Raw genomic sequence first — 26186 nt, 5'->3', positions numbered from 1 at the left:
GTCAGGCAGAAGATTTCTGACTATGCTGAAGACAAAGGAGACAAGTGGAAAAGTGGACATGTATAGCTTAGCCACTTCCCTACTGTGTATATGTGATCACCTCACTTCAACATCCTTGATATCTGTTCTCCATTTTTAATAGAAAAGAATGAAGCTCTTTTTAACTCATAAGTGTGTTCTGGGTATAAAATGGGATCACATCCATGAAATTGCTTTAAAACCAGAAAATGCTGGACAAATGCTTAGTTAGGCAGAATAAAGTTCTAAAACAACTACTCTAATTTAAACAAACACATATTTAATTTCATTTGGAATATCTAATAAAAAGCCAAAAGAGAATGTTTTTACCCGAATGCTCAGGTAAGTGCCTTACTTCTGTATTTCACTAAAATGTGTAGGAACCACAATTTCACATATGGTTGTATTTCTCTAGTCTGATACTTTATAGGAGTCTTTAAACACTAGTTGACCCTACAAAAAACAAAAGTTAATGGGCAGATATGCTTACTTGTTATTTCAATAAAATTTTAATGGCAAACTAGATTTTGGATTGTTCTTTTTCTCAACCTGGGAATTTAACTTGGCTTGTGTAACTGGATAGAGACTTACTCCGCTTTTTGTTTCTGGCTTTTGGACTGCTGGAGAAGCTTGACGCCCATCTTAAATAGCTGGTCTCCTTCGTCTGTGAAATTTTTCTTTGCTTGCTTTTTTACTACAATATATATGGACAAACAAGGAAAAGTGACATTATTTTTGTGTTTCACATTTAAAAGTAATATGCTGGCATATTAGTTTGAGTTGTGTGCTGCTTCTTTTTTAATCTCTTCATTTCAAGAACATCACCTAACCTTTGGCCAGAAGATGGAAACTGCTTGCAAATGTACCCTGTCTCTGTCTGTTGTGGAAGGGTCTGGAGGGTGGAGGGGACAGAGAGATGCTTCTGATGGCAGAAGGGAAGGAGATGTTCCCCTTTCAAAACAGGGATACAGGACACAAAGTCCTGTAGGCAGAAGGCAGGAAGCAAGGCCTCCGAGAGAAGGGTCTGCCTGGTATATCCCAATGGCTGGATCTTAGACACCAAGCTCTCAGCTCCCAGACCCCCTTATCTGAGCATGGACCACCTAACCTCAGAGCCATAAGATTCCAAAAGGAAGAACACAGGCAACAGGCATCTCTGAGATGACTGGTGTGTACCTAAGATGGGAGGTAAAAAGTTTACTCTGCCCGAGGTCCATCCTCCTCCCCTAGAACCTAAGACTTTTCTCGACTGTCTGAGAACTGTTGGGGATGAGCCTCAGGAATAAGAGGGCAGAGGAAGTGTGCCACACACCTTAAAAAAGACACACAGAAAGAGTATCAATGATAACTTGCTTTGTGGGATGGGGGATCTATGTAAGTTTTATAGGATTTAATGGAAACAAAGAAATAGAATTTCATCTGCTATGATCGTGATATTTTTCAAATATTTATATAATATCTCACAATTTTTAAAACATCATGTGTTTATAGATGGGGATATATGGCTACCTTTAAAGTCCGCGTGCGCGCGCGCGCGCGCACACACACACACACACACACGGTCTTCTACAAATTCACAGTGCCTTTTGAAGTCCACTACAAAACAGCAAAACTTCTGAAGAGATGAACCGCTTCTGAAGTGATTTTAAAGTAGAGGCATAGAGGCATTCTGGGATTTGATGCCTCATTAACAAGACCACAAGGAACTTTCGGTGGTTCTTGCTTCTCCTCTCCCTGGTAAGTTATCAGAGTTGTTCACTTTCTTTTTTAAATTAAAAAAAAATTTAACTTAAAAGCTAATTTACAATTATTTTGAATGCTTCAAGTTATTGAATCAATTTGGTAATTCCAGACATTTTAGCATCTAATTTCTGCTTTGAGTTATATGTTATCTATGCTCATGATTAAGTAGGCAAGACAATGGGAAAACCTACTAATCTGTGTTTGCCATAGCAATTGCTCCTATAAACATGCTTTCAAAGAGTGAGAATAAATTTTGAAAGGCTGACTTGGCATGCATATACCTAAGGGGAATGATTTACCACTACAGATTTCTGCCCATGGCTTTTACTTTTTATTTGCAATTCTTTTTTATGTTTTCCAAATATATTGAAATACAAGTTTTCTTTAAGAGGGTTCAATGATCAGATAAAATTATTTTGACAATACTTTAATTCTCTTTTTAGAATTTAATGATTTCCAGATTTGGGGAAATCACAGTCAGGAAATGATTTGAGACCATTCCGAATTTGATATAAAGGGTCTTCATGAGTCTGAAGTCCTCTGAATAGCTGACTAGAGGATGCCTGCCGTTCTGTCCTGGTAGGGGCTCTAAGCTTGCTGCTACGTGTTGAGGGTCGGCATCAGGAATAAAGCAGGTAGAAGTAGGGATGCCGGAGCCTTGTTTAAGACAGCAGCAAGTGTGGAACGTGCTCCAACAAGATGCTTTTATATTTTAGTGTTTGTCAGAGACATAAGTTGTTGAGAGGTCTTGACATTTTATTATTTTTGTAGTCTTATTATGATTACACCATATCTAACCTGTACACTGTGATGGGGTGAATTGTATCTCCTAAAATTTATATATTGAAATCCCAATCCCTAGTATCTCAGAATATAACTTCATTTGGAAATAAGATATTTAAAGAGATAACTAAATTAAAATGAGGCCATTGGGGTGGGAGTGGTGTCCTTATAAAAGGAGAATGAGACACCAGGGTGATGCAGACACAGAGAAACGACCATATAAAACACAGTGAGATGGTGGGCATCTTTAATCCAAGGAGGGAGGCTATGGAATAAACCAACCCTGCTGATCATAGACTTATAGCCTCCAGAACTGTGAGAAAGCACATTTCTGTTGAGTAAGCCACCATACTTATGGCATTTTGTTATTGCAGCCCTAGCAAACTAATACAGTTGTTGACTCTATATCACATAGAAAACAAGCTGCCCCTTCTTCCCGTGGGAAGGAATGCACCGAAACTCAACTACTCATCAGATCAGTGGCTGCATTCTAAATGTAGAGGGAATGGCAATTTTCTGTGGGACCCTAACGTCTCCAGGTGCTAGACATCTGACTTGCCTAGCCAGCTAGATGCCCAAGCAACTCACTTCTTTGAAGGCTGTTTTATTTTGTTTTTATGAGTGTGTTTTAGTCTAACTAAAGACCAGGTGCTTTCACCATTAAAATGATTCAAAGTGATAAAAATGGGGAAGTCTTTATTCTGCAGGAAATCTTATCTATATAAACACTGCATCTTTCTTACCTAAATTCAATTGTATTTAATATAAACCAACCTCAGCTTCTGATTTTCTAAATAATGCATCAGAAGAGATCTGCACATTTGCCTTTAATGTGTGCCAGGAAGAAACACTCCCAGATTAGAAGGGAGAATAACGATTCATTACTAAAAATAACATGCCATCCTAGAAAGAATGACTCAGCAAAGAATTTAGTCAGAGAAAGATGCGATCAACTCAAATACATTAAGAGCACAGATAGTTACAAAGATCAAGTTTATTCACATTTCTTCAGATCATTGTTGCCATACATAAAAACCTCCAATGGTATTGTGAGATTACTTACATACTTATAGACAAATTATATTACAGGTAAAATAAAAATTTCCTCTTCAAATATCTGCTAAGCAAAACCTGAGGCCCTGGCCAGATTGCTCAATGGTTAGAGCGTTGTCACGGAGCATTTAGGTTGCAGGGCACGTGGGGGAAGCAATTAGTGAGTGCACAAATAAATGGGAAAACTAAGTGGAACAACGAGGTAATGCTTCCCCCTTACCTCCCCCCTTTCAAATCAATGGAAAAAATTAAATAAAAACTTAAAACAACAAGATTCTGACTTAGATTTAATCCAACATCTAAAACTTAATTTAGCAGTAAGAAATACAGTTCATAAAACAGGTGAAGAATGGAAACTAATACATATATGTTATAATAGGAGCTAACGTTTATAAAGCACTTAGGCATCAGGTAGTTTTCTCATTGACTGTAAAAATAAGGAGCTATTATCATTTCCATTTTATCCATGAGGTGATGTTGGCATAGAAAGGTTAAGGAGCCTGCCCAAGATCACACACTTGGCACCTGGCAGATGAGGATTCCAATCTAGGCAGCCTGACTCCAGAGTCTGTGCTCATAATACTGCTTCTCAGAGTTATATACATAATATGCAGAACCATGTGAGAAACAAAAAGCTGCTATCAACTGGTAAAAAAATTGCAAACTGCATTCAAACTATGTTTCAAAAATAAATGTACTATAATTTGTTATTAGTCTTTTAAACAATGAGCTTTTTTAGTCATAGTAATATTTTATCTGACATTATTGAGAAATGTTTTGTATAAATTATTTTTCACATTAGATGAATCATATCTCTTTTTATTTTGACTGTTTTTTGATATAAATCTGTATAAGAAATATAGTATATTCCTCCACTTTCCCCAACAGAAGATAATGAGCATGATTAACCAGGTCTTGATGATTCAGAGCATTGTTACACACAACTGATAGTCTCTGATTTGGAAATGATTATATAAGAAGCCAGGTTCTGTGGGAAGCCTTGGATAATGGTAAGCTTTTCAGTAATGAGAGGGAACAGAAGGGGCAATTGAAAGCTGGTGACATGCTCTGCTTGTGGCCTTCTGGTGGGCAGGAGTGCCTGCCAAAAGCAGCTGGGTTGACACTTAGCTGTACCTGCTTATTTGTACCACCTCAGGTTACTGTTTTTCAAAGGGTACATAAGATAATTTTAAGTGTTACACATACAAACTTAAAAATTGTGGTAGTTAACATATTTAATATACATCTATGTGTAGATTCTATTTGTGGCAAATGAAACTAATCTCTATTTTTTTTCTTTAAAAATTAACCATGAGGCCCTGGCTGGTTAGCTCAGTGGTAGAGTGTCAGCCTGGTGTGTGGAATTCCTGGGTTTGATTCCTGGCCAGGGCACACAGGAGAAGTGCCCGTCTGTTTCTCCACCCTTCCCCCTCTCTCTTTTCTTTCTATCTCTCTGTTCCCCTCCCGCAGCCAAGGCTCCATTGGAGCAAAGTTGGCTCAGGTGCTGAGAATGGCTCCATGGCCTCCACCTCAGGTACTAGAATGGCTCCAGTTGCAACATAGCAATGCCCCAGATAGGCAGAGCATCACCCCTTAGTGGGCATGCCGGGTGGACCCCAGTCGGGCACGTGCCAGAGTCTGTCTCTCTGCCTCCCTGCTTCTCACTTCAGAAAAATACAAAAAAAGAGAAAAAAATTAACCATGAAATATTTCAATAATACACACACAATAAAATTCCAAAAAGTAAGATCTAGCCTTCTCCTTTCACATGCACAATTTAACAGATGGTAACATTTTGCCTTGTTTAGGTACCTCTGTAAAAGAAAAACAATGTTACAGATCATCTAAAACCTCCTCCTAACATCCCTTTCCCCCTGCTCCTGTTTAGGAAGTAGCTATCTTCCCGAAGATGCTAGCAGCTCTTTCACTACATATAGGTAACTGGTATTTTCTATACTTTATATAAATAGCATCATACTCTATATACTTGTACAACTTGATTTTTCACTTTTTGAGATCTATGTGACTGAATACAAGTAGGCTTCATCCGTTCATTTTAACTAGAGCCAACTGTCTGGTCAAAATTTGTTGTATTAATGGACCAGTTTATTAATTCATTCCTCCACTCATTATCCTCCCCATTCCAGAGACATTAATTTTTCCACTTCTATGCTACCAAAACCAATTCTACAATGGAAACTCCTGCACATGTTTTCTTATAGGGATTGTGAGAATTTCTTTAGAATATACTTCTAAAAAATACATATTTGCATTTTAAATGTTATTAGATATTACAAGTTGCTCCTTAAAGAGGTGTACCAAACTTATACTGTCATTCAGAATGTGTAAGACTTCCTATTTTATTACAGTCCAGATCACTCATGGGGTTATCTGAAGTATATTTCCCAGTCTCTGTAAAATGATAAATCTTTGCTATCAAATTTGCATTTCCAAGTATCTTTACCGGCTGTTCATGGTTTTCTTTTAAGAACTGCCTATATATATCCTCTACTCATTTTTAAAATTTGATTTTCTTATTCATTTGTAAGTATTTTTTATATTACTAATGCTAATTCTTCCTTGACTAAATATTTATTTCAATACCTTCTTCTAGTCTGTGGGACATTTTTTCACTTTATATAATAAACTATTTTTTTTTTGTAAAAAAATATAAAAGTTGTGAATTTTTGCCATTATGGTTTTCTTTTGTTTTTAAATAAGAATTCATTTCATATGCCAATGTCATTTTTTTTTACCTAAAATAATTAAAGCTTTGATATTCACATTTAGGTCTTTAATCCAGCCCACCTGGAATTTACTTTCATATATGAGGATGAGATCCGATCTTCCTCTTCTTCCAAATGAGAATCAATTGCCTATGTACAATTTGCTTATCCTTTTCCAGTTAATTTGTGATGTCACTTCTCTTATATACAAAGTTCTTCTGTATATATGGGATTGCTTCTAGACTCTTTTCTATTTTTTAAAATCTATTTGTCAATACCATACTGTAATAGGAAAGGTGTTAAATGGTATGCAGTTTGGGTTTCTTGATAAGCAGCCTCTAAGAGTTCCTGGTGCAATTAAGAAGTGCCCTTGGAGACCACACTTGGGGGAGAAGATGCATTGGGCACACAGGCCCAATTAAATCCTTCCCTGACCACAAAGGGGGCTCACCGCTAAAATGGCTTTTCTAACTCATCCCAAGTTAGCTTAAAATGATCAAGCCTTTATGCTCCTGAATTGATTAGCCTTGGGAAGTGGGCTGGCCCAGGTAGGTATATAGTACTCTATACCTGAGTCGGTCCTCGAAGGGACTGGCTGCTGAAGGCTAGTCTGCAAACGGCACTACCAACAATTGGGCAACAAGTCCCTCACTGAAGAGGGAATCTGAATGGCACTTCACAATATCTTCACATATGTTCCAAGAGTCAACAAGTGGAATGCAAGTGATACAAACTTAGCCTAGCTGATCACAGACTCCAGAAACAAGAAAAAGAATGCCAAGACTGGCTTAATGCAAGATTCCAAGACAGTCGCCCTTCAGCCAAGAACACAGTAGTGATCTGATCTCCAAAACTAATGATGATTAAATCTAACAAACACCAGGAAGGACCTTGTCAGATAGGGTATAGAAGGTAGTGTTAAATAAACTAACAAGCAAAGAACAGACAGACTTGTTGGAAGGATTGAGAAAAAAAAAGAGAGAGAGAGAAACTCATGGGCATGAATGACAACAGGGTGATGACTAGGGAGTGAGGGGGGAGGAAGTGGAGGAGGGTAGGGTGATATTAGTGATGGATGGAGGCTTGACTTGCAGTGATGAACACACAGTACGGTGGACAGATGATATGTTGTAGAATTGTACACCCAAACATGTACAATTTTGTTAACCAGTGTCACCCAAATAAATTCTATAAAAAGGAGAAAAATACAAATTAAAAAAGAAGGTAGTATTCCAGTAGCCTGCAGTAATAGGCTCCAGTGTTCCCACTTCTTGATTAATTATTGATTTGTCTTGCTAATAATTTAATAAAGATATTTACCTTATTAGACTCGATTCTGATTCAGAAAGAAGAATTAGCTGTTGAAGTTATAGTGACAAGATACCCTGGGGGAAACTGAACATGCCATTAAAAAATGTAATGGAGGGATGCATTCGGGGTGACCCTAGAATCTATGTAAACACAATAAATTAAATTAAAAAAATAAGTATAATAAAAATAAAGTCATCGAACTTAAAAAAAAATTCAGTATGTTCTGGTGAAATTGTGCCAGATGAATATACTTATCCACTGATAATAAAAATGGCCTAATAAGGAAAAAAAATGTAATGGATGTGAAAGCATTGTGTTCAACTGTAAAACACTTTTCAAATTTACTCTAAAAATGTAAGGCTTTATTATTTTTATATAGCACCTATGTTGTAGTATATTGTTGAGAATGGTAAACTTGGAATAAGAAGGTCTGAGTATTTACATCCTAGCTCTATATAGAAAGAACTCAACTCAATTTTATTCAGTCAATATTTATTCATATTAACTATGTGACAGATACAAAGCCAGATTTTGCCTTGTGGCAATGGGAATAAAATGCTATTGGTTATATGTGAGGAATTCTAGGGAAAGGTACAAATGTTAGAGGACCGGAAATGGATAAATACTTCCCCTATTTTCAAGATGTGAAGTAAAAAATTAATATCCCAGAAACAGCTTGATGTTAATCTGTTTAATTTCTAGAACAGCTTATTATAAATGGTTTATGAGCCTTGAATTAGGTAGATGTGATCAATAAGAATTAGGAAGGGCTTTTGTGAATGTTAGGTTAAATCTCATTTCTCCTTGCTGAGGGATTAGTAAGATTGAGGAATAGCATTTATACAGAACATCCTAACTTTTAAGAAATTCTGTGTACAAAATGTTGAATGAGAATAAAAGTTAGCACGGTTTTAGCCAGCCCAATGACCACATGTAACCCATAATCCTCGTTCATTCCATGGCTTGTGAACTTCAAATCCTCCCTCTAGGGAATATTACTTCTCCAAGTTTCCCCTACTTTCTTAGCTCTTGATTGCACAGGTACTTTCCCTGGGTTGTCCCATATCCACCCCAGTGCAACTCAACATCACTTCAAATTGTTCCCCCGCATATTCACTCTTACATTTATGAGAAATGTAAATTTTTACCAAAAATTTTATAGAGCAAAATGAGATCAGTAATTCCAAAAAACAAAAACAACTCTAATGGTTATCTTAGGCATCACTGAGTTAAAAATATCAGGTAGGATCCCCAACTTTGGAGTTTTATTGGTTTCTCAAACTGGTACAACCAATAACCACCTTTCTGGCTTTTTTCTCCACTTTCTCCATATTTCTTCTTCTATTCTCTTTTATTCTCACTCTCGCTAAAGTAAAATGACAAGATTTTTCTTTCTGGCTCTGCAGTGCAATTATTTTCCACTCCGAATACTTGGAACAGCTGACACCAGGCTTCTGTGTGGGATTGGAGAGGGTCAGAAAGGGGTGTTTGCCTACCTTCTGTCCACAAATACATATTTTAAGTCATCTTCCCAACAAGGGCAGTGATCATTGTACAAGGCATTCTGGTAAATAAAATTTTATTTTCTCAACCTCATTTGTATCGGGTTGATCAGTGGGTAGATATAATTCCAGAAATTTACAATGGGTTATTGTGGGTTCTAGGATCTAAACTTGATCCTGTCTTGCTACTCTAACAAGAACTCAAGCAAAAGATTGGGAGGCATGCTTGTCAACACTTTGAATGACAGAAAATGAGAAGAGAATAGCTGATGAATTGGCTGATATAATCAATAGGTTAAAATAATAGTATAAAATGAACTCAATAAAGTTTAATAGACATAAATGTAAAATATTATGTTTAGATTCGAAGTTTAGATGAACATGTAAGAACTAGAAGATCCCTGGCTATGATGATCAATTTTATGTCTACCGGGCTAGGCTACAGTCCCCAGTTATTAAATAAAACACTAGCTATTGTTGTGAGGGTATTTTGTAGATGTTATTAAAGCCCAATTTAATCAACTGAAAGGCTTAAAGAATGGAACTAGGTTCTCCCTGCAGAAGAAAAATTCCACCTGCAAACCGTGGCTTCAGCTCCTGGACTGTTGAAAGCCAGCCCCTGCAGTCACGTAGCCAATGTTTTGCAATAAATCCTTCAACATATATCTCTTACTGGTTCTTTTTTCCCCCCCCAGTTGAGCCCTGACTGATACACTAGTTCAGTACTTTAGTTGAGCAAATATTTAAATGTGCCGGATGATCATTATATGTCATCTCTGCAAATGATGTCAAGAACAACTAACAGGATCTTAGAAACGATATGCACAAGCCACAGTATTCAGTGAAGTACTCTGTGTGAAGCAGTCAATAACAAGATTATTATGTCCAGCTCCAACTGCCATAATTTAATACAAACACAGACCACCATTTAAGATCACTGTTGGTTTAATCTAAGTTAACTTCATAAGCAAGAGATGTATTAAATAATGCTATAAGCTGCTTTGTATGATATAGTGAGCTTAGTACTACTATTTATGTAGGAGCTGGTTGCTGTCTGCCAGGAATAACTGATGAATGATGATACTAGATTAAATGACCTCTAAAGTTCCCTAATTAATTCTAAAATTCTGAAAATTTACTTTCAGAATAATTATGCTACTATTTCATTCCATTAAGTGTCCTTCATCTTTTAGTACATGTTACCTAATTTCTTTGTCTGGAGACTGGTATGCTGCATGTCTTCTGATTGCCTTTCTAGCTCCCCTCCACCTGTCCTGTGCCCTGGGACACTTGCCCACATAGACTGCATCAGTGGACTCCCTTCCCGTCCAGTTTCTGGTTAGGCTGGGTTAAAAGGCACCAGTAGGAGGAATGGAGGGTAGGAAGAACATGAGGTAGGAGAACTTTATTTCCTGGCTTTCTCTTCTGGGTTGCTGGCGAGTACTTTGTGGTTTTCCTATACACTGTCTCCACCTTTAGAAATTATCCCTTTATTACATTTTTCGCAAATGACTCAGTTTAAACATGTCATTTGTTTCCTGTCAAAACCCTACTTGATACTTGAAGTATTGTAACACACGTCAACATTTTTGTCATATCTAGAGCCAGCTCTTTGAATCATCAGTGAGCTAGTCTTTTGGAATAAATATTGAGGAAAGTACTCTTAAAATATTAAGATTTAGACAGCAGGACATATTTTCTAGTTTATGTAAAGCTTGATAAACAGATATTATGACTTGTAAGACAGGGCTTCTCAAATGTTTTTAGAACTGTTTTATTTATTTCATTTCTTTTATTTCATTTTAATTTAATGTTACTTAATTTTATTTTAATTCAGTGAGAGGAGGGGAGGCAGAGAGATAGACTTGCTCATACGCACCAACAGGGATCCACCCAGCAAGCCCACTAGTGGGTGATGCTCTGCCCATCTAGGGCATTGCACCATTGCTCAGCAACCCAGCTCTTCTATCTGCCTGAGGCGGAGGCCATGGAGCCATCCTCAGTGCCCAGGGCCAAATTGCTTTAATTGAGCCATGGCTGCAGGAGGAGAGGAGAAGAGAGAGAGAGAGAGAGAGAGAGAGAGAGAGAGAGAGAGAGAAGCAAGAGGGGGAGGGGTAGAGAAGCAGATGGGAGCTTCTCCTTTGTGCCCTGACTGAGATTCAAACCTGGAACATCCTCATGCCAGGTTGATGCTCTACCACTGAGCCAACTGGCCAGTGCCTAGAACATTTAGATATGCAGCAAAGAATGCATGTACACTCCCCAGAGATCTGGAGGACAGGAACACATTTTTTTTTCTTCTATTTTTCCGAAGTGAGAAATCAGGGGTGCGGAAGACAGACACCCGCATGCACCTGACCAAGATCCACCTGGCATGCCCACCAGGAGGCAAAGCTCTGCCCATCTGGGACATTGCTGCAACTGGAGCCATTCTAGTGCCTGAGACTGAGGCCATGGAGCCATCCTCAGCGCCTGAGCAAACTTTGCTCCAATGGAGACTTGGCTATGGGAGGGAAAGAGAGATAGAGAGAAAGGTGAAGGGTGGGTGGAGAAGCAGATAGGCACTTTTCCTTGTGCCCTGGCCAGGAATCAAACCCAGGACTTCCATATGCTGGGCTGATGCTCTACTGCTGAGCCAACTGGCCAGGGCCAACACATTTTTTAAAGTCCTAGGTTTGGTAATTTAAAATGTGAATTTTGAAATATACTACATACATTATAGCTGTTAGTTCTACAATAATGTTTTCAATTATTTAGCATTATTTATTTTCCCTTAAAACCTTCAAGCAAATTTGATGTTCAGGAAATTGCATCATCTTTACATTGTATGTTCAATATTTTCCTCAAGCTGTTTTGAGATTTCTTGATATTGTCAGTTTAATTTTGTCAAAAGCATAATGGCTAAGAGCTGGAGGATTTTGGCACCAGACCAACTAAGTTCAAATCTGTTTTCCTACTAAATATTACGTAGTTTTGTGAAGCAAATTATTTGATTTCTCTGTACTGCTTGTTTCACATCTTATAAATTGGAGATAATAGTAACCTATTTTAAATTGGATAAAGCACTTAAAATAATATAGAAAATGCTCAATTAGAGTTAACTTATTATTTATTATTATTAGACAATATAACCACTTACATACAAGGGGAAAAAAAATCTCATTCGAAGGTAACATTTACTTTTTTAAACAGTAGAAGCTCTGTTAAACAACTTGTACCTACCTTATTTACCAAATTAATCAATGCTTCTCATTTCTTCTACCCAACTTATTGAAATCCACAGTGTACCAAATTCTTACAGATTCTAGGATTTTCTTTAGTACCTGTGTGAGCTTGTTCCCATCTCTTGTTCACTAAAAATAAGGAGTGCTTGTTCCTAAACCTGTTGGGACCAGTTATAGTTTTATCATAATTGCAGAATTTAGTAAAATATGTAAACTGGATAAGTATAAGTGCAAGAAGAAAATGTGTTTCTAGTCTACGGCCATACCACCCTGAACGCGCCCGATCTCGTCTGAAAATGTGTTTCTATGGATAGTAACTGAAATACCATGAAAAAAAAAAACTTGATAAAGGAGAACTACTAAAAATGATCCAATTTAATTGTAGTTGAAGCATCTTATAAATGAATGGAGGAAAAGTCTGCAGTATCTGGAAGGATTCTGCCCACAGATTGTTCCAGAAATGTCTTTAGTTCTTTGTTTCATTAAAAACCTGAGATGGGAAATCATAGGTGATGCAATTTGAGTGTGATTTATTCTAGAAATGCCAGTCAATAGACCTATGCTAAATAAAAGGCAGGCCATGTTTCTATGTAAAAAAAATGGTCAAATGAAATGTTTAAATGTATATGATTTAGATTTAAAATAAATTAAAGGTATATATATAATTTTTATAATGTGGTTAAAAATTGATCTTAATTTCCTCTGTCAAAAAAGTTTCCTTCTCTCTCTCTCTTTTTTTTTTTTTTTTGTATTTTTCTGAAGCTGGAAACGGGGAGAGACAGTCAGACAGACTCCCGTATGCGCCCGACCGGGATCCACTCGGCACGCCCACCAGGGGCAATGCTCTGCCCACCAGGGGGCGATGCTCTGCCCCTCCAGGGTGTCGCTCTGCCGTGACCAGAGCCACTCTAGCGCCTGGGGCAGAGGCCAAGGAGCCATCCCCAGTGCCCAGGCCATCTTTGCTCCAATGGAGCCTTGGCTGTGGGAGGGGAAGAGAGAGACAGAGAGGAAGGAGGGGTGGGTGGAGAAGCAAATGGGCGCTTCTCCTATGTACCTTGGCCGGGAATCGAACCTGGGTCCCCCGCGCACCAGGCCGACACTCTACCGCTGAGCCAACCGGCCAGGGCAAAAGTTTCCTTCTCTTAAATAATACATTAATAAAATAGAAATTTATGTATATCTGTTAGAAAATAGAAATATTTTGTGTCACACTTAAATAAAATGTTGAAATTGACTCTTAAACTTTATAATTGAGCACTAGTTAACTCCTATACACAGAATCTATGAAGACATTGTTTATATTTTTTAAACCATTCTTTTAGCCAGAGGAAAAAATTCATTAATCAGGTATGTCTTTACTAGGGGGAGTTCAGCTAGACTAGGAATAAAAGAGCATTATATTAATTTTGTTTTTCTTCAAAGTATAAGGGCTTCTTAGCAGAATAGCTGATAAATGTTTTATCCACATAATTTTGGAGATTTTTTTCCCCATGAGTCTTAATTATCAACCTTGCTTATTATCATCAGTACAAATTCTAGATCTAAAATGAGGAATAGACACTACCAAATTTAATATAAATATTTGTTATTATATCCTAAGACTTTTCAGAAAGTAACTCTAAAATTCAATTTTAGATTACATAAAGTAATTATATACTTACACGTGAAAGGGAATTCAACTTACAATAATCTTGATTCCTTTTTGAGAGATGTTTATTTTGAATTCCTTCTACTCTTAATTTACGTTGATTCTTCTTTTTTTCTAAGAGATTTTCTCTTTTATTGATTATTCTGTCCGATTTTCTTCGTTTCAACACATGTGATAAAAATTGTTTGATTTCATTCGCTGATAGCTACAAAAAAAAGATTTTTGTTCACTTTTTGTGTAACAAAAAAATTAAACAGGAAAGTGGAAAATTCATCTATTCATGGAAAAAATATTAATTAAGGCACTCTAATTCTGTTTTTTTCTTGTTTTTTCTTTCTTTCTTTCTTTCTTTTTTAGTGAGAGAGAGAGGGTCAGATAGGGACAGAGATGAGAAGCATCAATTCTTCATTGAGGCACCTTATTTGTTCATTGATTGCTTTCTAATATGTGTCTTGACCAGTGGCTCCAGTAGAGCAAATGACCCCTTGCTCAAGCCAGTGACCTTGGGCTTCAATCCAGTGACCTTTGGGCTCAAACCAGCAACCAGGGGATCATGTCTACAATACCACACTCAAGCCAGTGACCCTGCTCTCAAACTGATGGCCCTGTGTTCAAGCCCACTGAGATTGTACTCAAGCCAGCAACCTTGGGTTTTTGAACCTGGGTCCTCTGTGTCTAATTCTGTATCTTGCTTTTTTCAGATCAAAATAACATCCTTCACTTTAAGAACTCATATGTTTTATGTAAAAACCTTTACACCTAACGCATTGTCATTTGAACTGCAGAGCCAAGTATTAAAACCTAAATGTTATAAATATAATAGTAGGAGAATTTAACTAATTTTACTCTTCTACTGTTGAGTTCTCATGGTAATATCAATCATGTGAGCTTAAAAAAAAAAGAGATGAAGATGTTGGTACTGCCTTACACATTACAACAAATTTATAATAGATATAAAATTAAAAAATCCTATAACTGGCTAGAATAAAAGTGTAATAAAATGTTTTCCAAAGTACTTTCCAAAAATTGTATAATCTATTTTACTTATTTTTTATTTTTCTGAAATGAGAAGCAGGGAGGCAGAGAGACAGACTTCTGCATGTGCCTGACTGGGATCCACTCAGCAAGCCCACTAGGGGGTGATACTCTGCCCATCTGGGGCATTTCTCCATTGCAACCATAGCCATTCTAGCACCTGAGTCAGAGACCAAGGAGCCATCCTTGGTGCCCGGGCCAACTTTACTTCAAAGGAGCCTTGGCTGTGGGAGGGGAAGAGAGAGATAGAGAGAAAAGAGAGGGGGTAGGGTGCAGAAGCAGATGAGCACTTCTCCTGTGTGCCCTGGCTGGGAATGGAACCCAGGAATACCACATGCAGAGCTCACACTCTACCACTGAGACAACCGGCCAGGCTAATTAATCTATTTTAATTAGGGAGAGGAGTTTGAAGGAGTTGTGTTTGAGTAATAGAAAATAATGCCAAAATTAAGAGAGAAAATTAAAAAGCTTTATGGAGATACATATTCATGACTTACATATATACTTTTTCAGAAAAAAATTATACTGGAAGATTAAAAAACTTCTTAGTCAAGTACTACTCCCAAAAAGAAAGGTTTTTGTTTGTTTTTAATTTTTTTTTTAGTATCAAATTTAAACTCCCTCTTTCTGTGGTCACTTTCTGGACTCCTTAACACCTTTCCATGAGGTAGCAAAGACATCAGAGCAGTGACCCAGAGGCTAGAGTATGCAGGGACAGGAACCTATGTAAGGACTTTTCGTGTGTGTGACAGAGACAGAGAGAGAGACAGAGAGAGGGACAGATAGAGACAGACAGACAGGAAGGGAGATGAGAAGAATCAATTCTTTGTTGCAGCTCCTTAGTCTTAGTTCATTGATTGCTTTCTCACATGTGCCTTGAACGGAGGGCTCCAGCAGAGCAAGTGACCCCTTACTCAAGCCACTGACCTTGAGCTTCAAGCCACCGACCATGGGGTCATGTGTATGATCCTATGTTCAAGCTAGCAACCCTGCGCTCAAGCTGGTGACCTCAGGGTCTTGAACCTGGGTCCTCTGCATCCCAAGCTGATGCTCTATACACTGTGCCACTGCCTGGTCAGACTATATAAGGACTTTTATTTTTAAACAGCTTTTTTGAGATATAATTCCCATACTATAATTATAAATGTATGATTGTACATTTAAAGTATACAATTAAATGGTTTTCAGAATATACACTAATATGTGCAACCATCACCACAGTCAATTTTAGAATATTTTTATCACTTCAAGAAGAAAGCATGAATCCTTTGGTGATTACCCTCCCTATTTTCCCATTCTCCCTACTCCCAGTCCCAAGCGACCACTAATCATTCTACATTCTAGCTCTATGGATTCTCTTATTCTGGCATTTAAATAGTATGTGGGCTTTAGTAACTGACTTCTTTCACTTAGCATAAGGTTTTAAAGTGAATCCATGCTGTAGCATGCATCAGAACACCATTCCTTATATGAGTATCCTGCATTCCTTATATGGGTATCCTACATTCCTTATATGGGTATACTACGTTTTGTCCACCCATTTGTCTGCTCATAAACATTTGGGATGTTTCCACATTTTGGCTATTATGATAGTGCGGCTATAAACATTGATGTACAAGTTTCTGTGTGGATCTGTAAGGGCTTTGAGTGTGATTCTTCTCAATGGGGGGAAGGGACCAGGTTTAGCAAATAAAAATACAAAATTCCCAGTTAAATTTGAATTGTCATAAGCAGTGAATTTTTAAAAAATGTTTAAGTATGTGACAAATAGTGCATGCTAACAAATAAATCCACAATGTATAATGGCTCAACATCAATAGGCAGGTGTTCAAGACCGTGGCAGCGCTGCTCCGTGCTGTCATTCAAGGACCCAGGCAGACAGAAGCTGTGCTGGCTTCAACAAATGAAGTCCAAAGTTTTCCTAAGTATTGATATCTAGCAGGCAGAGAAGAAAAGAGCATGGAAGATCATGAGCCGAAAGGGTTTTGTTTATTTCGTTTCGTTTTCTTTTCTTTAATAGGCCAGGCCTGGAAGTGGCACACAGTGCTTTCAGCCACTTTCCACTGGGGGAAACTGTCACATCGCTCTCCCTCACTGCACGGGGAGCTGGGGACATACCATCTGGGTATCACAAAGAAGAGAAAATGGATGATGATGAGCCTTCAACATTCCCTGGTACAATGGGATCATCATTCTTACTGTCATTAAAATAAACAAAATTTCAATTCAGAAACAGTTAAAAGCTAAGTTAAGGGGCCAGTGCTAGCTTGTCCAATGCCACGGGTGGTTTAGTGTTTCTACCTGCTCCTTCTTCAGTGGCCATTGTTTCCTGATTTGATTCTTCTCTCACCCAGTGGGAGTAGGCAGAACAACAGCAATCTTGAGTAAGTATGACAGAGCCTGGCAGACAAAGAAAGAGCCTTTCTTTCACTCTCAAAGGTCCAACGATGATATAATTCAATGACAAGTATTTGTTGAGTGACTATCTCAGGCCCTGTTCTAAGAGCTAGGGACAGCCATGCACAAAAGAACTCTTTGACCTCATGAAACCCACGTTCTAGGGGGAAAGATAATAGCCAACTGATAAAAGGAGTTTTTACCAAAGAGTAAGAGAATGGAATTGATAAAACCTGGTGCTATTTGGTATAGGATGGTTAGAGACAGTTTCTCTGATAACATTTAAGTCGACCCTTCTGTGAAGAAGGAAGGAGTTAGTTATAAAAATACCTCAGGAAAAGAGTTACAGCAGAGGAAACACCAAGTGCAAGGGCCCTGAGACAGGAGCACACAGGGACGCCAGTTAAGACAGTGTAGCCAGAGCAGAGTGGTTGCTGGTGTAAGGACAAGGGTCTCAAGGTCTGGGCGGTTCTTGCTAAATGCTATTTTTGCTAAATGTATTTTGTAGACAGAGCTTAAACAGGAAGAGCTTGACAGGAACCCAGGAACACTAATAGTATAGCCAACTGCAAGAATGTGTTGATTAAGCAACAGCTTTGAATGTGAATCCCTTGTTTTCTTTATTTGCTGAAAGTAAAAAATTTACCCAACAACAATCATGTCCTCTTGGGATGAACCCCTTGAGACAGGTAACAGTGGGTGGAGAGTGGTAATGATGAGACAGAGAGGCAGGCTAAGGTCAGTGTTAGGAATGTGAATCATGTTCTCTCTGAAAAAGAGACCCTTGCAAGTTTCTGAGTGGAAATTGATATTGGCTGATTTAAATTTCAAAAGGCTCATCCTGGCTGCTGTGTGGAGAATATTATGTGCTGGAGAAAGGGGAGCGGGAGTATGTGTGGTGGGGAGATGAGGGGGAGAAGGTCATTAAAATAAACCAGGTGAGAGATGATGGTGGCCGTGAAGTAAGAAGATGGTAGGGGTACATGATGATAGTGGTTGGTTTCTGGATCTATTTCAGAGGCATGACTGGCAGGAATTTATATTGAAGAACTTATAATATTGATGTTAGTTTTCAAACAGCAAACCCAAAGGAAGTATAAAAAGTATTTTAAATCCAAGTTTAAATTACATGCTTTACAGCAGGGGTTGGGAACCTATGGCTCGCGAGCTAGATGTGGCTCTTTTGATGGCTGCATCTGGCTCGCAGATAAATCTTTAATAAAAATAATAATAAAGTTAAAAATATAAAACATTCTGATTTATTACAATCTATCCATTTCCCACTGTTCATGTTCATGGTTGCAGGTGGCTGGAGCCAATCACAGCTGTCCTCTGGGACAACACCAAATTTTTATTGGATAATGCATAACATACATGGGTCATTGTATGGCTCTCACGGAATTACATTTTAAAATATGTGGCGTTCGTGGCTCTCTCAGCCAAAAAGGTCCCCGACCCCTGCTTTACAGGTATGTTTTTAAATTTCCAAGGCCCTTTTATAGACTAGCTATAGCTCTTCATTGGAGAGACATGCTATTTCGATAATCTCTTACCTAGCCCTCTCGCTTCTTCACTGTCCTGTATCCTGAAGGTACACGCTGGATGTGTTTTGCTCAAGCATCCTAATGAACATATCACTGCCCAAATCAATCCTCAGTGACAACAGGATAAAATCAAACTTCTTTGCGCAAAATCTAAGATTTTCCATAGTCTGTCCTAAAAATGTCATAGTAGCCCTATTTCTTCACTATTCCTACACCTTTATAAATACATGTAGCAGCTAAACTCTTCTCCCTGTTCCCTAAATAGAACAGATTCTTTCCAACTTATTTCCTTGCCCTTGCTTCATAGTTTTCATTGCTCTGTCTTTCCTATTATCCCAAACATCATTTCTGTTCCCAGTCCCAACCCAGGTTCCTCTCCTCAAGACCCCCAGTATCACTCTGACCCACAGGATCCCCCTTTCCTCTGATTTTGTGGTGTCTTCCCTTTCTGGTTAGCAGTAGCTCCCTGCTCTACAGTATTTAAAGCTGAGATCATTCTACATCATATACATCATGTTTTATCTATTCTGTTATAGAGGCTTTATAAACATTTTAGTGTAGTTCTCATTTCAAGTGGAGTGCCTGGAGTAAAAGGGAGCCTAATAGATATGTTGATTTCTTCATTTTTAGGAAATTGCTTTCCTTGAAGTACAGGAAAAGTAAGAGCATACTCTCACAAAAGAAGCTAAATGATCTGTGGGGTTGGAGGAAAAATGTTTTGAATTTATCTCAATGTGCATTTAGTCTTAATTTATTTGTGACTACATCATGCTTCTAGTGCCAGGAGACAGGGAGACATTTCCAAAGTACGACCCAATCCTATGCTACTTTGCTTTAAGACAGAAACGCATGCACATGCACACACACACACACACACACACACACACACAAGCATGCACTCAGTACTGGGAAGCAGAATCCATTCTTTTTTTTTTTTTTTTTTGTATTTTTCTGAACTGAGAAGCAGGGAGGCAGAGAGTCAGACTCCCGCATGTGCCCAACTGGGATCCTCCTCACAAGCCCACTAGGGGGCAATAATCTGTCCATCTGGGGTATTGCTTCATTGTAACCGGAGCCATTCTAGCACCTGAGGTGGAAGCTGTGGAGCCATCCTCAGAGCCCAGGTCAACTTTGCTCCAATGGAGCCTTGGCTGCGGGAGGGGAAGAGACAGACAGAGAGGAAGGAGAGGGGGAGGGGTGGAGAAGCAGATGGGCTCTTCTCCAGTGTGCCCTGACTGGGAATTGAACCCAGGACATCCAAACGCTGGGCTGATGCTCTACCACTGAGTCAACTGGCCAGGACCCAGAATCCATTTTTAATAGTTTCTTGTTTAAAAGAGTAAGCCAGTTTGGTGTTTGGCTTAGTGGTTTTAACATTGTTTTGTCTTGACAGTAATTAGTTTTATTCTTAAAACAATGCACAATTTCACTTTTTAAACATGAGAAATTTTGATTACTTTTTATGTAAACAGATAAATTACTCAAAATCATCTATTCTGATTACTTATAAATGCAAATAAATGTTATAGAGTTTATAAATTTTATTTACATTCCCTTTGTAGTATTTTCTGTTAATCAATAATTAGCTGTATCTAGTTGTGGGCAAGTTAATCAACCTCTCTGTGACTCAGTTGAAAGTAAATATAAATGTAAAATGTAGGTAATATTATTTCCTACTTCACTGGGTTGTTGTGAAGATCAAATAAGTTAATACATGTGAAAAGCCTTGTACATAGTAAGCACTCCATAGATGTTAGTTAGCTATTATTGTTATTATTATATTGGCTATATATATTTTATGTGTAAATTAATTTTTCTGTTTCAGATATTTTGAGCCTGGGAAATTAGTAATATAATTTGTTGTTTTTTAAAAATATTTTTTCAATCTCGTAAGCAGAATATCTAAAAAAAAGAAAAAGAAAAGAACAGTAGAAAATACTTTTATGTTATACATTTTTTTGAATTAATTTCACTGAAAGACAGTGAACAGCAATTTCAGTATATCGTTAGGCCCTCACGGCTGCCTAGAATGCATTTGACACTGAATATAAGTTAGTCCTTAGATCCCATGCTTATTATTTAATAGAATTTCAATAACAGCACATGTTAATAGGACTTTAGTAGCCTCCTCAGATAGTCACTGGGTGGCAGCAAGTGTGAAATAATCAAGTAATGCACCAACCTTGTTCTTTAAGAGCTACAAAATCAATGATTCATTCATCCAGTACATTCATGCTGGGCATTCACTAGGAATGAAAAGATATAGAAGCAAATAAGGCAAAAGAATTTGGTATCTCAAGGAGCTTCCATTCATCTGTGAGAAGACAAACAATAACCAGTAAATAATATATGAACAGTCTAGTATCAGATACATTAATGCTATGGAGAATAAGACAAGAAGATGTAAAAAGAGTGAAATGCAGGGTTAGGAGGGTTTGTGCACAGCTAATTTCGATTGGAGGCCCAAGAAAATCTTCACTCAAGAGGTGACTTTGGAGCCAAGAATTTAATGACAAGAATGCCGTCCTGTGTAGATATGGGGGAAGAGCTTCCCAGGCAGAGAGAACAACAAGTACAAATAATCTAAAACAGGAACAAACTTGTGAGTTCTAGGACTGGAAAGAAGGCCCAGTGGCTGAAGAAGTGTGACCTAAAGGGAGAACTGTAAAAGAGAAATAGGGAGAAGTAGTTGTCAAATCAGGTAGGGACAAGGTAAGGAGTTGGCATTTTATTCAAAAGGTCAGAGGAAGACACTAGAGCAGGGGTCCCCAAACTACGGCCCACGGGCCACATGCGGCCCTCTGAGGCCATTTATCTGACCCCTAACGCACTTCCGGAAGGGGCACCTCTTTCATTGGTGGTCAGTGAGAGAAGCATAGTTCCCAATGAAATACTAGTCAGTTTGTTGATTTAAATTTACTTGTTCTTTATTTTGAATGTTTTATTTGTTCCCGTTTTGTTTTTTTTACTTTAAAATAAGATATGTGCAGTGTGCATAGGGATTTGTTCATAGTTTTTTTTTATAGTCCGGCCCTCCAATGGTCTGAGGGACAGTGAACTGGCCCCCTGTGTAAAAAGTTTGGGGACCCCTGGACTAGAGGGTTTTGAGTGGCATGCTTTGATTTACATTTTAAAAAGAAAAAACATTCTGGGTGATTTGTGAGGACACAACTGCACAGGACTGAGAGTGGGGACAAGAAAAACAGTTCAGAGACTATTGTGGTCAACCACGTGAGGCATGACGTGGCTCAGAGGAGTGCAGAAGCAAGGGAGATAAATGACATGGACATATTTGGAATATGTTTTGGGAATAGCGCAGTAAGAATTAGATATGCACCAGATGTAGGGGTAAAACAAAGACAAAATGGAAGATAACCTTGTTTTTCTTGGCTAGATGATCTGAGTGGTTACAGATTCCAGTTATAGGGGTGAAGACAAGTGGGGAGCAATGGGAGATTTTGGAAGAGGGCATCAGTCTTACCCACTCATACACATACCTGTGTATATGGTAATCTCTCCAAAATTATGTGACTAGATATAAATGCAAAACAAAAATGGTTTGTATTTTGTCTAACAGGCAGTAAGTGAGCAATATTTGCTATAACATGGGAAGTACTGTCCCTTGTGAATGGGAGATAGTTGAGAAGTGAAAGAACCGGATGGAAGCTAAGGATTCTTAGCCTGTCAGTGACTTACTTTCCCCAGGGCTCAACTATCTTTGTCTCTCTTTTTTCCTGGCTCACACACCTCACAATAGTTACAGTTTATTATACTCTATAATCTGCTGAAAAACTTCTCTGGAAAAAAAAACACATGAAATATAAGAACATACTGAAAGCATCATCAGTGAGCACACAGGATTAGCAAATCAAGATTAGTTCAGCACCTCCTCATTAGTGGCCCTTGTCTAGTAAGCTGTACGAGGTGCTACAGGGCTGTGGAAGAGAGAGCAGTTCAGGCTGCTGGCCTTCATTTGGCACAAGAGAGGACCCGAATTTCCACATTCCCCACTATGTATAGATGTGGATTCCATATTCTATGTTTAGGACACTATATTTCCGAAGAGAATGAACATTAGCGCCCCAGGCATCATCAGAAAAAAGTCAAGTTAAGGAGAAAGCCAGGAGGAAATGGAGAGAAAGAAAATGGGTTTGCCTGTAATAAAACCAGATTCCTGTAGGTCACTGGTTCTCCAAGTATGGACCCTGAGACAGCATCAGCATCTTCTGGGAATCTGTTAGAAAGGTCAATTCTAAGCTCTGCCCTATGTTTATAAAATCAGAAACTCTGGGGGTAAAGTCCAGCAATCTGTATTTTAACAAGTTATCCAGGTAATTCTGATGCATGCTAAAGTTTGGGGTCCCCTGTCTTTGGTTAAAGTACAGAAAGTAGTCAGAAAATTAATGTAGAAGTAAAGTACACAAAATATTACACATATAGCCAAGGATCACATTGAAGTAGATGTTGTTTGAATTAAGGTTTTAATCAGGAATTTAAGGTATACCAGACTTTTCTAGTTTTCTAGGGCTTAAATAATTTATGTATATTTGGAGTGATAGGTGTATAGCATAATCAGCAGTTCAAATGCTATAGAAATATTACCTGAAACTTACGTACTCATATTGATCAATGTCATCGTGTTAAATTTAATTTTCTAAATAAAATTTTAAAAAGAAAGTAATAGAGTATGCTATTATAGATAGGTAATCAAGAAAAGTTTTGTTTTTGGCAATGAGATACCACCTCACACCTGTTCGATTAGCTGTTATTAGCAAGACAGGTAATAGCAAATGTTGGAGAGGCTGTGGAGAAAAAGGAACCCTCATACACTGTTGGTGGGAATGTAAAGTAGTACAACCATTATGGAAGAAAGTATGGTGGTTCCTCAAAAACCTGAAAATAGAACTACCTTATGACCCAGCAATCCCTCTACTGGGTATATATCCCCAAAACTCAGAAACATTGATACATAAAGACACATGCAGCCCCATGTTTATTGCAGCATTGTTCACAGTGGCCAGGACATGGAAACAACCAAAAAGCCCATCAATAGATGACTGGATAAAGAAGATGTGGCACATATACACTATGGAATACTACTCAGCCATAAGAAATGATGACATCGGAACATTTACAGCAAAATGGTGGGATCTTGATAACATGATACGAAGCGAAATAAGTAAATCAGAAAAAACCAGGAACTGTATTATTCCATACATAGGTGGGACATAATAGTGAAACTAAGAGACATTGATAAGAGTGTGGTGGTTACAGGGGGGAGGGGGGAATGGGAGAGGGAAAGGGGGTGGGGAGGGGCAGAAAGAAAACAAGATAGAAGGTGTCAGAGGACAATCTGACTTTGGGTGGTGGGTATGCAACATAATTGAACGACAAGATAACCTGGACTTGTTATCTTTGAATATATGTATCCTGATTTATTGATGTCACCCCATTAAAAAAATAAAATTATTAAAAAAAAAAAAAGAAAAGTTTTGTTTTGAGTTCAAGATGGTGGCCACTGTGAATAAGGCAGCTGCAGAAGATGTCAATGTTACTTTTAAAGATCAACAAAAAATAAACAAATTGCACGGAATACAAGAATCACAGAGCTGGCCTGACTAAGAGGTGGTGTAGTGAATAGAGTGATGGAGTGTTGGACTGAGATGTAGAGGACCCAGTTTCAAAACCCTGAGGTCACTGCTTGAGTGCGGGCTCATCCAGCTTAAGCCTGGGCTCACCAGCTTGAGCGCAGAGTCACCAGCTTGAATGCGGGGTTGCTGGCTTGAACGTGAGATCATAGATATGACCCCAAGGTCATTGGCTTGAGCCCAAAGATCACTGGCTTGAGCAAGAGGTTACTTGCTCTGCTGTAGCTCCCCGCCACTCCCCCCCACCCCCCGTGAAGGCACATATGAGAAAGCAATCAATGAACAACTAAAGTACCGCAATGAAGAATTGATGCTTCTCATCTCTCTCCCTTCCTGTCTATCTGTCCCTCTCTTCATCTCTGTCACACACACAAAAATAAAAAGAATCAAAGAGCTGAAGGAAGAAACAGATGTGAAAAAAGAAACAAATTCAAAATTTAGACGATGCTTGTGAGGACATCATGCTTGCAGATGATGCCTGCTTAATGATACCTTATCAAATTGGTAATGTTTTCATTATCCAGTCTCAAGAATAAACACAAGAAATGTTAGAAATAGCAAAGACAAATTTGCAAGAAGAAATAGATGCTTTAGAATCCAGACTGTCATCAATTCAGCAGGTGTTAGCAGATTTGAAAGTTCAGTTATATGTAAAATTTGGGAGCAACAAAAACATTGAAGCTGATAAAAGTTAAACATTTTATAATACTTTTTTGATTGAATTAATTGAGGTGACATTGGTTGACAAAATCACAATGTTTCTTTTCTTTGTGACAGAGACAGAGAGAGGGACAGGTAGTGACAGATAGATAAGAAGGGAGAGAGATGAGAAGCATCAATTCTTCGTTGCAGCACCTTAGTTGTTCATTGATTGCTTTCTCATATGTGCCTTGACCGGGGAGGAGAGGAGAGCTACAGCAGACCAAGTAACCCCTTGCTCAAACCAGATGAGCCCGTGCTCAAGCTGGCAACCTTGGGGTTTCAAACCTGGGTCCTCTGTGTCCCGGTCCGATGCTTTATTCACTGTGCCACTGCCTGGTCAGGCAATCACAATGTTTCAAATACACAACTCAACAAAACCTCATCTGTACACTGCATCGTGTGTCTTTCATGCCAAGCAAAGTCTCTTTCCATCACCATTTCCCTTGCTTTGCCCACCTCTACCCACTCCCAACTCCCCTTTACTTCTGGCTATTACCACACTGTTGTCTGTGTCTATGTGTTTTATATATATGTTTGGGTTTTTTTTTTTTTTTGCTTAATCACTTTACATTCTTTCATCCAGCTCCCACATCACTCCTCTCCTCTGACAGCTATCAGTCTGTTCTATGTATCTATGTCTTTGTTTCTATTTTGCTTGTCAGTTAATTTTGTTCATTAGATTCCACATAGAAGTGAGATCATATGGTACTTGTCTTTCTCTGCCTGGCTTATTTCACTTAGCATAATACTACCCAGGTCCATTCATGCTGTTTGAAAAGGTAAGATTTCTTTCCTTCTATGGCTGCATAGTATTCCATTGTGTAAATGTACCATAGCTTTTTTTCTTTACTT

General features: G+C 38.3%; 2 protein-coding genes and 1 pseudogene across 4 annotated transcripts in view; 2 read left to right on the top strand and 1 right to left on the bottom strand.

The window, feature by feature from the left end:
- SEL1L2 (SEL1L2 adaptor subunit of SYVN1 ubiquitin ligase) overlaps positions 1-14207 on the bottom strand; it is a 73518-nt gene extending 59311 nt beyond the window's left edge. For 2 of the 3 annotated variants that reach the window (XM_066236647.1, XM_066236649.1), the window contains exons 1-2: positions 14045-14207; positions 610-712 (exon numbers count right to left, since the gene is read on the bottom strand). In XM_066236647.1, coding sequence (XP_066092744.1) covers positions 610-659 — 50 coding nt within the window. In that variant the 5' untranslated portion in view covers positions 660-712; positions 14045-14207. Of the gene's footprint in view, positions 1-609; positions 713-14044 lie in introns of those variants that run through there. The other variant, XM_066236648.1, reaches the window with a different exon arrangement.
- The window catches only part of NDUFAF5 (NADH:ubiquinone oxidoreductase complex assembly factor 5), a 140102-nt gene extending 115961 nt beyond the window's left edge, over positions 1-24141 (top strand). The window contains exon 9 of the mRNA XM_066235509.1: positions 24006-24141. Coding sequence (XP_066091606.1) covers positions 24006-24037 — 32 coding nt within the window. The 3' untranslated portion in view covers positions 24038-24141. The remainder of the gene's footprint in view (positions 1-24005) is intronic.
- Positions 24142-24492: 351 nt separating this feature from the next.
- LOC136308751 (prefoldin subunit 4-like) lies at positions 24493-25327 on the top strand (annotated as a pseudogene).
- Positions 25328-26186: the final 859 nt, after the last annotated feature.

Source organism: Saccopteryx bilineata, chromosome 6 (assembly GCF_036850765.1).
Source record: "Saccopteryx bilineata isolate mSacBil1 chromosome 6, mSacBil1_pri_phased_curated, whole genome shotgun sequence".
NCBI classification, from domain to species: domain Eukaryota; kingdom Metazoa; phylum Chordata; class Mammalia; order Chiroptera; family Emballonuridae; genus Saccopteryx; species Saccopteryx bilineata.
The sequence above is the reverse complement of the archived record's forward strand: the minus strand, read 5'-3'. Positions and strand labels throughout refer to the sequence as shown.